The sequence below is a fragment of the Hetaerina americana genome, unplaced genomic scaffold (genome assembly GCF_022747635.1).
Source record: "Hetaerina americana unplaced genomic scaffold, ioHetAmer1.1.p SCAF_5, whole genome shotgun sequence".
In the NCBI taxonomy this organism is placed as follows: Eukaryota; Metazoa; Arthropoda; class Insecta; order Odonata; family Calopterygidae; genus Hetaerina; species Hetaerina americana.
The window spans coordinates 29,376,026-29,392,350 of NW_027287095.1; the positions used below are offsets into that span (position 1 = coordinate 29,376,026).

Genomic DNA, 16,325 nt, shown 5'->3' on the forward strand with positions numbered 1-16,325 from the left:
ATTCCAATTAAATTTACTTAGAATCTAGATTTAACTTGAATTATTGAATAAATTAATTTTTAAAAATCATAATAACTTTTCTCAGGCAATGCATGCATAAAACTATTTTCATAAAAGGTTCAGCGTGATTTACTTACCTGTGACACAATTTCTTCACCACGAAGATTTTTGTTCTTCAGGTTGCCAACCCAAAATGCAATGGCGCAGTTATTTTTCAACAGCATATCCTTGACGCGAAAGACAAGTTGATCTAGCACCCGTTTCATTACAGGAACATGGGTTGTGAGTCCTACATCCTTTTTCACCTAAATCATATTAATAAGAAAATCGGAAATTTTCATTAAAATTAACATCGATTGTTCATTAGTCATCATATTTTTGAGAGTCAACTCCAAATTGAATTCATCACCATTAATTTCTTTCATATTTCAATCACCAAAAAAGTGAATACTGAAAAGTAATAGAAAAAATACTGACATAGCCTGCAGACTACATTTTCTGTATGCATTTTTTTTCAAGATAACTTATTTTTACAAAGAATTCGGATAATGCCACCATCCGTGGTGATTTTAATGTTGACTTTGGTTACTTCCCTGCACAGATGAATCATTTATTGAATAATCAAACGACTTTTAACTTAATCACATCCATAAGCAAACCTACGACAGGTTACTTATCTTCTATAACATTGTACCAATTGAAAGTCTAACTTGGATACGCACTTCTCTGACCATAAAGCTCTGTTATCAAAGTTCATTTTCAATGGTAACTCCAGCACTTTCCATAATGGGATCTAATATAAGCAGTGTTACACTTTTTCAGTTCAATTGCATTTCCAATGCTTACTACAGGAGCAATCCTCGGAGTGCATGTTTACAAACGACGTTTTTGGTACTAAATTCAACAACTTCCAAGAAATATTCTTGCACTGCCTTAATGTGTTTTCTTTTGATGCCCATAAAAACTTCAGTCCCCCTTAAAACAAAATATAAATGGGTGACTGAAGAAATTAAGACTTCTTCTACTATTCTCAACAGGATTTTAGTAATTTGAAATCAAATGACTTGTTGCCACTGAGGACATACTGTAAGTCCATTAAAAAGGAACAAATTATGAATTGCACATGATAACAATAGGTACACAATAAGTTGGCGACATAGATTAAAAGAAACTACGACATACAAAGTTTAAATTCCTCTAACAATCTAAGTAAATCTGCCTCAAACCTCTTTTAAAACTACTCTCAGTCCTCAGAATTTCAGATTTTGTGTATAGATGCTGTTTCTCATAATAATGTTTTTGCTACCAACCAATATGATGTTGACAACCTATTCAATGAAAATTTTCCCAGTTCCACAACCAGACTTCTTAATAGTACAAGCCACCCACTGAGATCTAATGCAGTATTACAGGGTATGCCCCACCACGCTCAAACAATCTTTCTTCATCCTGCAGATGACAAAGAAATTGACAAGTGTTACTAAAAAATAAGTAAGAAGCACTCGGCTGGATATGATGATTTACCTATCTCTCTATTTAAAGGAATTGAAAATCCTTGAGTAATCCATGTCATTACGCATTTAGTCAATGAATCTCTATCTTCAGGCTTATTCCCTAATAGGCTATTCCCTAAAGGCATCCAAAGTAATCCCAATATTTAAAGAAGATGATACACAAAACATGAATCACTATAGACCTATTTCTATCCTGTTTTCTCCAAATTACTTGAACAAGTATTGTGTAATACCTAGATTGTTCTGCTTCTTATGCAAATTCAATATTGTCTCTGATTCTCAATTAGGTTTCATGAAAAAAAATTAAATGAAACTCATAAATAAAGTCATTCATGATATCATACTTGAACTTGATAAAAAGACGATGCTTGTTGTTTGCTTATGTAATTGGCTTAAAAAGGCTTTTGACTCAGTTGATCATGCAGTATTACTGAGGAAACTTGAGAAAAATGGAATCTCTGGGATAGCCAACCAATGGTTAGAATCTATGTTAACAGGAAGATCACAAGTAGTTAAACTATACACAGCTGAATTGAAATCATTCACATACTGAAATCCTTTGATGATCTAGAGAGGTGTTCCCCAATGATCTTTACTGGGTCCCCTACTTTTCTTTTTAAATATAAACAACCTCCCTAATTATTTTGTCAATAAGTGTGTATATCAATGGCCATATATGCACATGATACGACTCACCTAACCTCCTAAACAATGCCATAGTGCAGAGAAACATATACTTTATAAGTAAATGGTGTGAAGACAATTTTGTTTTTTTTTAACAATGAGAAAATAAAATTTATTCAATTTTATCCCCACCAAAGAAAAAGTACAGCCTCCCTCTTTTGAGGTAAATGGGTAATCTCTTAAGGGTTCTACTGTAACAAAATTTTTAAGGATACATTTTCAGGAGTCTATCCTGGGAAGTTCATGTTGATCAAATAGGCCCTAAAGTTACCACAGCATGCTACCTCCTGAGAAAAATTGTGACCCTGCTACAGCTCTCTCAGTCTATTATGCATTTATTCACAGTAGACAGAAATTTGTCTTGTCAGGGCACTCGTATCATTTCATGCACCTCTTAAGACTACAAAAATGGGCAGTAAGAATCCTAGGAAAAGTTCCAAGGGGAAGCAGTTGTAGACCTTACTTTTAAAGATTCGACATTCTAACCTTTTCCTCTTTGTATAAATTCCATACTATAATCTTTGTGCAGCAAAACAAAGCCATGTCCACTCTGAAAACTAATGCTGATGTACAAAGGCATAGCACAAGAGGTTGTTACAACTTTAAGATAACTGCCCACAGTTCATCCATGCTTGCTAAGAACCCTGTATATGAAATTCTTGAAAGCACCAGCAGAAAGCACCTTGCAAGCATTCTTGAAAATCCAGGGAAAGAGATAATCTTTATTATTTAGGTCTACACTACATCAATTCCTTAGTGACCATGAATGATATACAGTGGATGAATTCATGTCCCTTTCTCTAGGTAAATGATTTCCTTCATAAATAACTAAACAGAAATACTCTTGTTACTGCTCCCAATTCCTGTTTTTGGTTTTTACTCAGTACAATTACTTTTTTATTTTGAGATACCTGCAAAGAATATGAGTAGACAATGTGACATGTTCCATTCTTCTTACAAACATGTATTATACGAACCAATAAGCATTCTTATTATCTAAATGATCAAAGATTGTATTACAAATTTATGTTAACTTATAACATTATGTAGGTCGATTTAAAGTTTTCCATTGCATCTTTGCAAGATGAAATAAAGGAATTGTATCAAAATTGTTTCCTCTCACAGTTAATTGTTAAATAAAGAGTTATTTAGGGATCACTTTTCTACCAGAATGGATTAATTCCAGAATACCACATCAGTAAGGTTCACAAAAGACTAAAAATCCACATGCAAATGGTGTTCTATAATAAATGCAGGTCTCACTTCATGGAAGCTTTGTATATTCATATTAGAACACAATTACTATATCACTTATCTACAGATTTTATTGGTATGATGTGTTTCACCATGTTAGGGCATTACCAGGTGGCGAGTGCATCATACCAATAAGAATATGTCTTTAGCCTGCTGTTGCACCTCCCTTTCCTTCCCCTCCCATCTACATCCTCTTGAACTTTCAATCGCTCCCTTTCCCTCCCACTTTGCCCGACTCCCTCCCTGAAGGTATATACACAAGGATGTCATCTGTAGAAACTACCTGATATGATGTTCAGCATTAAAACTGAGGTCTTGTTTAAATAAAGTTTGTGTGGTATTACGAAGTTACTAATTTCATTTCAATACAATAAGTAAATTCCATTAAGTTAGGCCTGAGACAACAAATTTAATATAAGTAATTCTCAGGTTCCCTGCTCCTTCCAAATAGTTTTTTGGGATGCTTCCAGCACATTAAAAAAATTCCAAATTGGTCACAGTGCGTTAATTTTGGGCAAAATCTAATCAGTTTATCAACTCTTTATAATGATGTTAAATAAAAAAAATTTGTACCAATCAGGCTAGTAGTTATTGTGCCCATAAATCCATATTAACTGCGAACATTCAGACAACTGCCTGTATGCATAGTGCTCTGCTAATAAAATTAGCATGGCTTACCTACGACAGTATTTGCAACCCGTTTATGCACCTAGTGTGTATACGTAAATTCATAAAAAAAGATTTACTGTACAAGGGAGTTAGGAGGCAGTGTTTCACGAGTCGACACTTCACCATTCAATCCTATATTCCAGATCTGAAAAGCATCATGATTCAATTTACCTTTATATTACTTTTTTCAACATTCCAATTGTCACCAAACTGCAAGCACCTTTCTGACCTACACAGCAATTCCCAGAGAATTAGGTACATTTAACCAGGTTTTGGAGGTTGGTTCCTCTCATTACCTTCTTTTGGCTACAATACTGTATCTTAAAGGTCACCCTAGAAAATGGAACCTTGAGTAAAAATATACTTCACAGCTAGCCCATCCTTATTTTTGGTTTGCATGGTTGGCCATTGATGGATATTTTCTATCATCATATGGCAAATTGTACCAAAAAGGTCATGCAAGCAATGGTTTTTAATGGACACATCCCTACATAGGATATGGAAATAACAGAGGAATGAGCCTATGTATCAAGCGACATCCTTGCACAAATAATAGGAATGTTATGGCAATGGTTGGGAGGATAAGGGTATTTAAAAAAAAATCCTATCAGACAAGATTCCAAACTATGAACTTTCATTAACCCACCAGTCAAATTAAAAATATATGAGATTAAATTTAGCCAGGAACCATAATATACATAATTACAGCAGTGGAATCCTCATGTCCAAATAAATTTCCTGTACTTAATAATTAAAACACGCACTAATAAAAAATGTTAGGGACCACGAGACTTATTTCACATGTACTTTCCCAAAATTTCATGAATGACTGGATTTGTTAAACAAGTTTTAAAGTAGAATTATGGTCTAAAGAGGATATCCAGGATAATCTATTCACATACTTACGAAATTGGATCATGCAAATAATATAAATTTTCATGGAACTGACCTTACAATCACAGCAAAGGTGTTGAATGTATCTAGTACTGGTTTGCAGCTCTCGCAGAATACTAGTCACTTTCTGAGGATGTGTACAGAATGCCTTATCCAGGACAGGCATCCCATTACTAAGAAATAGGTTAATTAAAGAACAGGATTTCTGAAAAAAATATTGATATTACAATTTTTAGCATTTAATTTTAGGATGGAGAAATGACTTTTGCATAACACAAAATTTGTGACAGCAAACTCAACGTGAAGTATGAATTTCATGATACAAACAAACCGTTCAACATCTGAACTCATGGTGTAGCAGGAATCAGCTGAATTTAAATGTGGAAAAGTCCCAACTACTTTACTTTGCTAATAAAAACAAAAACATGGCCACTTTTGCAATTGAATCAAGTGGAAAACTAATTCCCCAAGCGCCCCATGCAAAATTCCTAGGAATAGTTCTAGACGGGCGGTTGTCCTGGTGGGAGCATATATGTCACCTGGGCAAAAAAATGAATACCCTTTGCTTCCTTATTAGAAGCATAAGGTTTACCGTAACAATGGATGTCCTCATGTCAATATATATGCAAATATCTACTCCTGTATAGTATATAGTATCCTTTTCTGGGGTTCTTCTCCGCTTGCAGACACAATATTTAAAATTCAAAAGCGAGCCGTACGGCTAATTGTCAAAGCAGAGCATAATGCTCCTTGTCGTCCATTATTCCATAAATTGAACATTCTACCTTTGCCATGTATTTATATCTATGTATTACTGGTGTACACCTTTGTAAACCTTTCAATGTATGACACAAATTGTGGTATTCACCACTATGGGACCAGGTCTAAAAATGATCTGCACCGAACTTACTTAAGAACTAGAACCACCGCACTAGGCCCTAAATCTATGGGTCTCCTTATGTTTAATAAGCTAAATGAGGACCTGAAATCCAGCACAAACATTTATCTATTTAAAAGAAAATTGAGAGCTTTTCTTCAAAGGAATTTGTTCTATTCTATTAGGAATTTCATGGAACATGAAACTTAGAATAGGCATATGTATTTACATTGTGTATTATTGTATATATTGACGTGTCCTATACTATGTGTACAATTTTTTTTGTATGATGCAGTCTCTGGACAAATAAAAATTATTATTATTATTATTTTGTAATGCACATTTAAAAAGAGCTTCAAAGTAATTTCAAGCACCATGGTAAAGCAACATACGTATTATTAAAGGTATCATTTTATTCTTCATAGTTCTTCAAGGCAGCAGTACACATACAACTTTTGTACTTCCCTCAAGAATCATCCAATAAAATAGTGGAACACAAATAATTGATAAGATCAAAAATAATTATTTGAACACTCAGACCTGCACTGTGCCAACGTGCGAGAGCCTAAGCATTATTTTTTTTATTAACAACTCAGATTCCACTTCATGTTTTTAAAATATAAATCTCAACAGGAACTCCATTGTTAGTGTATTAGTCCCATTACTACTAGATCATGCTTATTTTCCTACTTTTATAAATTCATTGAATAGATTGAAATTATCAATATAACAAGGTAAAAATATCCATCAATGCAAATTGATTAACTAAGCCACCAACTCTCCATAGTCCCAAAATAAGTGAGGTTGGTAAACAGCAATTCAAAAATCAGATTAACACAATGGAGTATCTTAGGGACTGAATTATCAAGAGGTTATAGACCCTATTTATCATGGTAGGTCTTTTCTAAGTCATATGGTGAGAGACTAATTTGTCCACCCCCCACAAAAAATAACTTGAACTCTCAGGCCTCTTATTTGAAAAGGATAAGATTTAGCAAAATTACATCTGACAAAACAAACGGTACTGAGGAAGCTGAGACTGAAACAAGTAAGTGCTAATTCAAAGTTTTATGCATGACTCAAGTATATATGAGTTAATTTGGAGTTGACCATCCAAGCACTTGCTTGAAACCAAAATCACATGAAAACTTAAACTTAAGCTCCAAATACTATATATCGAAGGAAAAATCATTAATCAAGGACAGAATTTCGTTTTTCTTAAAAATATAAAGATGAAATTCATGATAATAGAAATTATTCAGGAAAAAAAGGTGCTAATACATGGGTGGTCTGAAAAGTTTCCGACCTAACAAAGATTCAAGACATTTTTTCTGAAATTTTTGAGACTAAAAACTTTTCAGACCACCCTCGTATTATGAAGGAGATCAAAATTGCAAGATAGACATTGTATACATTGATTACATATACACAAAATTTTAAAAATATTTGCCTAAGCTGAATCACATTAAACTAAATTGACTTTCTTGCAATCATATCACATCAATCTAGTCACAAAATTTTTCTTCCTATTTTGCTATATAAATTACATATATATATTTCAGAAAGAAACAAAAATTAAAGATCTAAATTTACCTTCAGTAATATGACTAAGTTTTTCCGAGAATCATGAACCTTAGTCATTTTCACAAGGGATTGAATGCATTTTATGACAATTTCCCACCATTCCAGTTTTGCATTTGTTGTAGATGATTGCTGAGACGCAACAGCTTGAGAAGACTTGCTTTGGGTGGCCTTCATCTGTGTTGACCTCATTTGCGAATTTCCAATTTGTGTAGGCCTAGGAGGGGGCTCTATATTTTCTTCTTTAACTACTACTTCAAGCCACGTTGCTAGTGCTTGGTACACAACATGAAAAGTAGCCCTTGGTAAAAAAAAATTAATCATATTATTACGATATAAAGTACACTTCATCACTATCCTCACAAACTTTATAAAAGAAATCACCTATCTTCATAATATAAATTTAAATGCTTCAATACGGCCATTTTCAAAGGCAAACATGAGTATGTGCCCTTGTAATCTACTCCTTATTCCTATGCGCATTACAAAGGATCATAAAGATATGCTAGAGCATCAGTAGCTCGTAAATTTTTTTGTCTACCATTAACAATATATACCATGAAAAATTTGAAGCTGGACAAAAACACTTAACATTTATTTATAGTATTTATGTTATGGTATTTTTTTAACCAAAAAATCAGAGTAATGCAAGGCAGCACAGTTGAGTCTTCACCCTGTGATGTTATACGTGATAACTCAGGATATATTACACATTACCTCTCATATTTTCTGATCAAACTATCTAAAATGAATATTTGGATAACATGAAGGTTCAAATATTGGCCCAGCAAGACATTAGCATTGAAATTCCTAATTTATAATTGAGTGGGTTACAGGGGAGAAAAAGCATGACATGTAAACTTGTACATGGAAGAAGATATAACTTTGAGTAATCATAAACAAAGTCTTACAAGATAATTCCAAAGGTTAAAATCTTTGCTCTGCTTGGCCTTGGAAAAATTTTCAAATTCTAGGCTCTTGTTGGGCAGGAATATCAAAAGTATATCTGATAATAATATGAGCAACTTTGTTTTCTAACACCATTAATTAACTACTCATATGGTCTAGGTTTCATTATGTTATATCTTCAAGCTGATGATATTGTTTGCAATGCCACAAAATGTGGTCATAGCAAATAAATAGTGTGGAAAGTTACACCTTATGCCACCTCTTTGCAATTACTGCTGGTGATGTACTTGAATGTTTAAAACATATGAGAACGTGCAGCTAGAATTAGAAAAAGGAATACCTCTTACCACATTTTTTATGGAATACTAAAATTCAACGTGTGCTTAGCCTTGTAGAGTCTATGATGTATCACACCCCATTAGTACCTTCACTTCTCAAATTATTATACTCAATATTTTGGCACCTAAACCACATCAACCTGAAGGTTAATTTGATAGGTGAGGGTAGAGCTCACCTAGCACTAAACCCAACTGCATGTGAAATACACATATCAGGGTAAAGGGGCTGATTCCTTTCCCTAAGCCATCTGTGGTTCCCCAGGAAGATCTAGTGCCAAAAAATCACACCGTAGGGAGCATCACCGAAAATCAAACTCGGGCCATAGAACAATAGCCCAGCACTCTACTGAATCAACTACCAAGTCTCATTTGGCACCATTAAACTCTTAAAAATTATTTGAATGGAATAAATTTTGCAATTGGTGCAATTTAAATACAATGTGAGGCAGTCAATAATTCTCCTATTGCAACCACTGCCCAATGGAAGATTGTAAATGCACATCAGCATCATATCAATCAAAACAATTTTCATAAATAACCTTGGTGTTTGATTTTTAATTAAGCATCCATTATTGGAAGGATCAGGAAGAATGTTGGGGACCTAGGCTCACTTTGTTATCGCTGGGAATGCAGTGAGCCTGTCGCTGTTGTTGGTCAAGCCAGTAGCTGCCAATTGCACTTCATTTATGATATGGTGCAATGATGTTAAAGGTGAGCCAGATGCCTCCCATTCATCTCTCTTCTTTTCTGAACATGAAGCCCACAAGAATGATGTCATTATGGTGCCGAGATTCTCAGCCGCTCCAGTGCCAGTCTCTGGATGTCCATTAATTCCGATCCATTCACGGCTCAAAAATGTGCGGCACACCTTTACTATTAAAAAAAATTCACAGATAACAGAACTTGAGGACTGCTTGAAGAAGACAATACCTTGTGGGCGGATTTGAATTTAAGTTTAGTAAAATTAACATTCAAATTAAAAAATAATGGTTACAAATCAACCTTAGAGCCCAGTTGTAATCATTAGATCTGTACACACCACACAAATTTACTTGTGTCTCAATTTCATGAGTTCCCGATTAGCAGAAAATTAGCTTCCCTTTGCTCCATCCCTTGTGAGTAGAGATGTCCAGCCTGAAAACTTCATATATTTTTGTAAAATAATAAGACCCTTGTAAATAACCATGATTTTAATCACATACAGAACTTACCTTCGGCCATTACATAATTTTGCCAATTGTTTCTTACTTATATTCTAAGCTACATCAACTGAATAATACTATTCATGTAGAAGAGGAAATGTTTTACTAACAAATGATATAAATATACTTCCCTGGGTTCATTTAACAATATTGTCAGCAAAAAAAAACCTGGATATTAAAAAGATGAGTGAATGCGTTTCATTATTCATAATGGTTTGAATAAATGCTATGTGCCATGCACTCTTTCTTCATTCAATTTATTTGGACATATATATGTTAGCTGAACCACTTGGTACATATCAGGGCACAATCAGGTATAAAATCTCTCATATTATAGCAACCGGAGGCTTAATTATTTCTAAAAATCATCCTAATTTTTTTACACATTTTTCATAGATTACTGGAGGACCTGCCGAGTTCTGAAATCTTGTCATTAACCTTCCTCTGTTGAATAATTACATGGTAACAATCAAGATAATAGAAAAAATACTTTTTCGTTTCTAAAAAATAAATTTAAAATATTTTTTAAATTACCATCACAATCGGTCACCATCATATCAGGTAATCTGCCTCACATACAAATTACAGCAATTTTCTTATTTCTACTTGTGATGCCTAACTGCTGTACTCACTACCTAGCTTGAAGGAAGACGAAAGCCATATAAACACCATAATTTTGCAAGCAATGTCCTGTGCTCGTCATTAGAGTGGTTATAAGTGCTAACTAATTGGACCATCCTGACTAAGTGTTGACCCTTGCTGGGTCAATCAATGGCTGTCAGCCATCAATTGCGGGTTAACTTGGTTGGCTGACAATATGTCAATGCCTCTCCTTCTTGAGCAGCTTCAGGCATGATGTGGTGGAAGTCAAACATAATGAATAACTGATCGAAGTACTTTTCCACTTGATAAATTTTTATTTTATTTTACGACTGGGTTTCGATGTATTACATCATCATCAGGTCTACCATCATCACCGGATGATGATGTAATACATCGAAACCCGGTCGTAAAATTAAAAAAAATTTATCAAGTGGAAAAGTGCTTCGATCAGTTATTCATTACCTCTCCTTCTACCCAAGTTTTTATGTTAATAAATATTTGAACCAAACGACAGAAGCAGAAACATCATGAACAATTTTGAAGAAATGTACTGAATTGGAGATGAGCAAAAATGCCAAGGAGAGGGATGATTAATGATTGTTAGACAAAATATAGTGGCAATATTGAAATTGATGGATGAATGCAGAGTTGAAAATTAATACTTTACATATTTCTACAAGCACTTCATTGCAGTATTTTTGAATATTGGCTGGAAGAGTTAATTAGTTTTTTGGGTAGATTTTTCAAAAAAATATAAGCCCTGCAGTCTGCACATACATTGTAAAATAAATACTTCCTTCAACATTGTCTATTTGATTCTGTCAAAAGCCTTTTTGAATCCATGAGGAAAAAACAAAAAAAAATTAAATTTGTGTCCACTACTCTACACACTTCGCTCTCTCAAATGATGGTCATCATCTTGACTGAAATATCAATCTACCATACCTAATTGGATACAGATACATGTCCACCCTTATAATACTACATTTGAAGTTAACTTCCTCTTACATTACCACAGTACGATTAGACTGTGATAGCTATTTTTTCTCCATAAAAAGAAGAAAATTCAATGAAGAATGATTTTGAATACAATACACTGACATATTTGTTTCTCCTCCTTTGTCTGTTACTTCAAAAGATCAAGCACCAGTGTCATATCATGAACAGCTTATTTTAAATTAGAGCTAGGTCTCAGCATATCATGCATCTTGTTCAAAAGAAATAAGGCAGGATTTCTACAATAATTTCCATCAAACGTTTCCCTAAATGTTTTTTCTCCAAAGAGTCCATATGGCTAAGGAATATAATATACCATATATAATTATGTACACAATTACTACATTCAATCCCTGGAGAAACTGATAATTGATAAGGCATTGGGCGGATAAAACAAGACCATAAAAGCAGGAGTTTTACATTAAATGAGACACCATATTCCTTCATGTTACTGGATAAAAAATAATACAACTCCCAGTACACATTTAAACACAAAATCGTTTTGATGTGAGGTAAAATACAGTTCATTTGTTTACCTAATCTTGTAAATAATAACTAGACTTAACAGGCTTTACTAACCAAGTTCTTCTCTCTGGGGGAGGCGAGACTCAGCCAGTAGGGTAGATCGATGGATCAAAGTAACTAATGCCACGGCAGCAGGCAATCTCACCACCCACTCAGCAAAGCGAGCAAAATATGAGCAGGACTCTTCTGCCAATTGTACAGCCGTCATGCTTCCTTGAGTACCCTGGGTGGGTCTTCTAACAGCCCCTAAGCGACCTCCTGTGGTGCTTAAAGCCTCTGGAAAGAAAAAAACCGCAAAACTCTCTTCAAATTTTATTTCTGACCTTGAATAATTGTGAAAAAAAAGTGCTTACTGAAGTCAAGGTGATATAAACTTTTCTGGAATAGCAATCACAATCAGAATTGAACAATTAACTTCTGAAGCACTTAATTCCAACTCAGATTCTTGACCTAAAATTGAAGAATTCAATCACCCTTTAACCCCTAAGCGCGGTTCTCAGTACGTGATATGTCGCAGTCGGTAGGCCTTATCTACGGATCGATGTATGCCATACGCCCAGATCCGCTCCCTTGATTTTGAATTTTTTGAATATATATGGTTGCCCGAGGCCTCTTAGATAATGAGTCTTCCTTATCGTTCTGTTTTAGCTACATGAAAAGGCACTCTAAAAGGAGGGTAAATCTATCAAGTTCATCGTGATGAGATAAGAGAGTTCTTTGCATTTACGCTTTGTCCTCAGGTTGTGTCCGTCTTTATTGCTTGATATTATCTCCCTATCTAATTTCTCTGGAACCATTCGTTTATCATTCTTTCTTTTTGTTTCCTCATAACAGTTGCAAGGGCAAAAGGCCTCACCACTGTCTATAGTCTCAGTTGTTAGATTTCTTTCCTGAGAAAGAGAGGTAAAAAAGCCTTGTATATAACCCCGGTAATGGATTCCCAGAGGGATAAGCTTTTTTTGAGTGAAGATAATTTAGAGAATTTAGTTGAACACCTGGAGGGAGAGGGAGAAGTGAGTATTGGATGTACTAGTGCAAGTTCAAGTGAGGAATTTTGGTCGAGGGGCACTTCGTTGAAAAGATATGGCCGACCAGGAAGAAGTCCAGGCCTCAAAGAAGATGTCAGGTGTGCTCCACACGAGGTAACAGGAGGGATACAGTGTTCTGGTGCCTCGACTGCAATGCAGGCCTATATTTAGAGGATTGTTTCAAATTATATCACACAAAACTGAACTTTTAGAACGGAGGTTCAACACTTATAGGGAAATTAAGAAGTGAAAATATATAATATTATGTAAGTAAAATTTTTACTAAATAGAAAAAGCAATTTAACCTTAGGTAATATTTTTTTTTAATTTTAGAATAAATATTTAAAAAGATATAAATCATTTTCAACAATGCTGCGACAGGGAGAGATTTTAGAAAAATTAAATACCGTGAGTGGGGCCAAGCATTTAAATACCTATACCGGCTTGAGGGAGTTAATAATGGACATCCCAAAATGTCAACATATTGATGACCATGCTTACAGCCATGAAGTAGGTAATGTGAATTCCATCATATTTTTGTAATTTCACTCTGTTTATCTTCAGTACATCATGCTGATATGAGATCTCAACAGCAATGATTCCATCAATTATCCTAATTGTAACTGCAAACGTTATCTTTGCTATTTTAATGAAGTGAAACCACATCCAATTTTACCTTGTACAGTTTAAATTTTAAGCATCATATTTTATGCTCCGTGAAGTAATTCTGGCTACTTCCAAATCTTTCATCAAATGTCAATACAAAGAAACAAAAATTGACAAATTGGGGGTCACTGTCACCAAAGAGCCTCCTAAGGATCAACACAAAATCTCACCTTTTAATAAACGGACTCCTGGTGTACCCATGGCTGTATACCCATTCCAGGACAAAATTATCTCAATGTCTTTGAAGAGTAAATGAAAGCATCTGGCCAAGACAGGAGAATGTCCCAAAAACATCTGGGGATTGTCTAATATCCCACCACATCCATCAATTGCATCCTGAATATAAGAAATCAGAAAAAATATTTTTAAAAGGATTACCAAATGAATTACTGTTAATAAAATTAATTAAACAAGCTTTCTATTATGAATATCCTCATAATAAGAAACAAAAGACAGGATTACCAAAGCTAACAATGCCATGGCATATTTTCTGTACTAATTGCCTGTACATATATCAAAAACAGTCACAGCTCACATGACGAGCATAATTCACTCTGGAACCTCTTCACGAGGTCATCCAAAATCATTTCCCCCTTTGCAATATTGATGTTCTTGTTAAGATCATCACCTTGCAATTCCTTTGGGTTTATCCATATGAGAAGTAACCTTTCAACATCATTGAGATTACCTAACAATTGCCTAGATATTCTTGTCACTTCCTTTAACGCTGCTATCTCCTCAATTTTTTCCTTGTTCTTGAGGATAGTACTAATTGTTGATGCTGACCGGTTGTATGTGTATGCTAGGTTAAATATACTCACATTTGTTTTCTGCTTTTCAATGATTTAACAATGATTTCTACAATTATATTAATTCTCCAATGGCTCTTAACATTGCCAGGAGAGATTTTGTAAACATTTTTAAAACTACACACTAAGTATTAATAAACTTTACACAAAATATCAAATTATTTCTGAACACAAGTTTGGAAAAATGTACGATCACTAGTGACACTAAGGTTTTTACAAAAAAGTGCTAAACAAAAACGGAATCAGCAGGTGTGCAATCATTTCAGGATTCTTCCTTGTTATGCAAAATACCGCTTGTTAAGTGAGACATTTTAAGAAAAAATATCATTACTCATTACGCATATAACTCGCTGTGTGAGGTGCTCATTAAGATCAAGACTTTATTTATCCCCACTGTTTTCAGAATGTAACTTTCCCTATCACCTGCATGCTTAGTTTTTTGATATCTTTGTGTTAGAAACAAAAAAGTTAGCATGAACACATATTACCTGCCCAGAAAGATTCCTGATCATATAAACGATTAAAATAACCCCAGTTACCAACCTCAAGGTTGGTTTTGATAAGGGAGGGTAGAGCTGACCAAGTAATAAGCCCAATGGTACGCAAAATTGAAACAACAGGGTAAGGGAGCCAGCTCATTTCCCTTTGCTGCCAGCAGTTTTTCAGGAATCAAGCCTGGGCCCTCCAGTCCACTCTACTCACCAGACTAATACATTCCCACCATTGATTATTCCAACAAAATTACTTAATTAATCAAAAATTTAATTTTTAATTAATTATGGCATTCCACCATATCACCCCTGAAACATTTCTTTATAAAATTGCTTGAACTTTTCAAAACAAAAATATTAGCATGTTCCCATAAAATATTGGGACATGAAGATGGTAGAAAGGAAACCTAGTTTAAGTCTTCATAGAACTTACCTGAAAATATTCAGCCACTCTCTCAAGTTTCTCACATATGGAAGGCAGAAGAGATATTGCAGATAAAGCTATATCTTTTGCATCATGGAGATCTAAGTTGAGAAATATGCTAGTTTTTTTCCCAGATTGAGAGAAAAAAGGTTTATTTGTGCTTCCTTTCATGATCAATGAAGTTATTAATGGATTACTAGGTAATGAATGCTCTAATTTCTGAGTATAATCCTCGAGCAAAAATTTCAGTTCAGCAGGCCCAAGTTCTGAAGGTCTTTGCCGATTATTCTAAAAAAAATTGAAGATTGAAAAAATACCAATTACTTTTCAAACCTTAAATGAAGTTGAAGAGTTTTACAGGTGTAATTGTGAATTAATTTAATGATAGAAACCAAGACAGCAAGTTTATAAGATGCCACAAAAAGTAAGACGACATCCCGACAGAAATTTATATTTGTATTATTTAACTTACCACAGCTGAATACTGACCGATGACCAACTCTTCGCGCAAGAGTATAAACACCTCCACATCTAATTCTCGGTAAAATGGAGCCATTGCAGAGAGGAGTTGTTCACTCTTGAGGACTTTGCTGGCAACACCTTCGCTTGGATTCTCATCTAAATCTTCCTCATCCTTCCCTCCAACATCATCATCTTTCTCCTCTCCACCACTTTCACCATCATCTGGGTCCTGGGTTCCCCCAGCAAGGGAAAATTGAATCTGTTTCTTGCTTTTCTTAGATCCTGGGGTAACTCTTTTCCTGTTTCAATATCATGGAAAAATACATTTTACAAAGAAGTAGAGATACCTTACTCCCCAATACCCTTCACTGTAAACCATGTAGTAATGCATTTCCTCAA

General features: G+C 34.6%; 1 protein-coding gene across 1 annotated transcript in view; it reads right to left on the reverse strand.

Moving 5' to 3' along the window:
• Nucleotides 1-16,325, reverse strand: part of Fancd2 — a 41,546-nt gene that overhangs the window by 3,198 nt on the left and 22,023 nt on the right. The window contains exons 18-25 of the mRNA XM_071591784.1: nt 15,937-16,225; nt 15,474-15,752; nt 13,911-14,076; nt 12,101-12,322; nt 9,332-9,593; nt 7,486-7,774; nt 5,071-5,220; nt 138-305 (exon numbers count right to left, since the gene is read on the reverse strand). Coding sequence (XP_071447885.1) covers nt 138-305; nt 5,071-5,220; nt 7,486-7,774; nt 9,332-9,593; nt 12,101-12,322; nt 13,911-14,076; nt 15,474-15,752; nt 15,937-16,225 — 1,825 coding nt within the window. The remainder of the gene's footprint in view (nt 1-137; nt 306-5,070; nt 5,221-7,485; nt 7,775-9,331; nt 9,594-12,100; nt 12,323-13,910; nt 14,077-15,473; nt 15,753-15,936; nt 16,226-16,325) is intronic.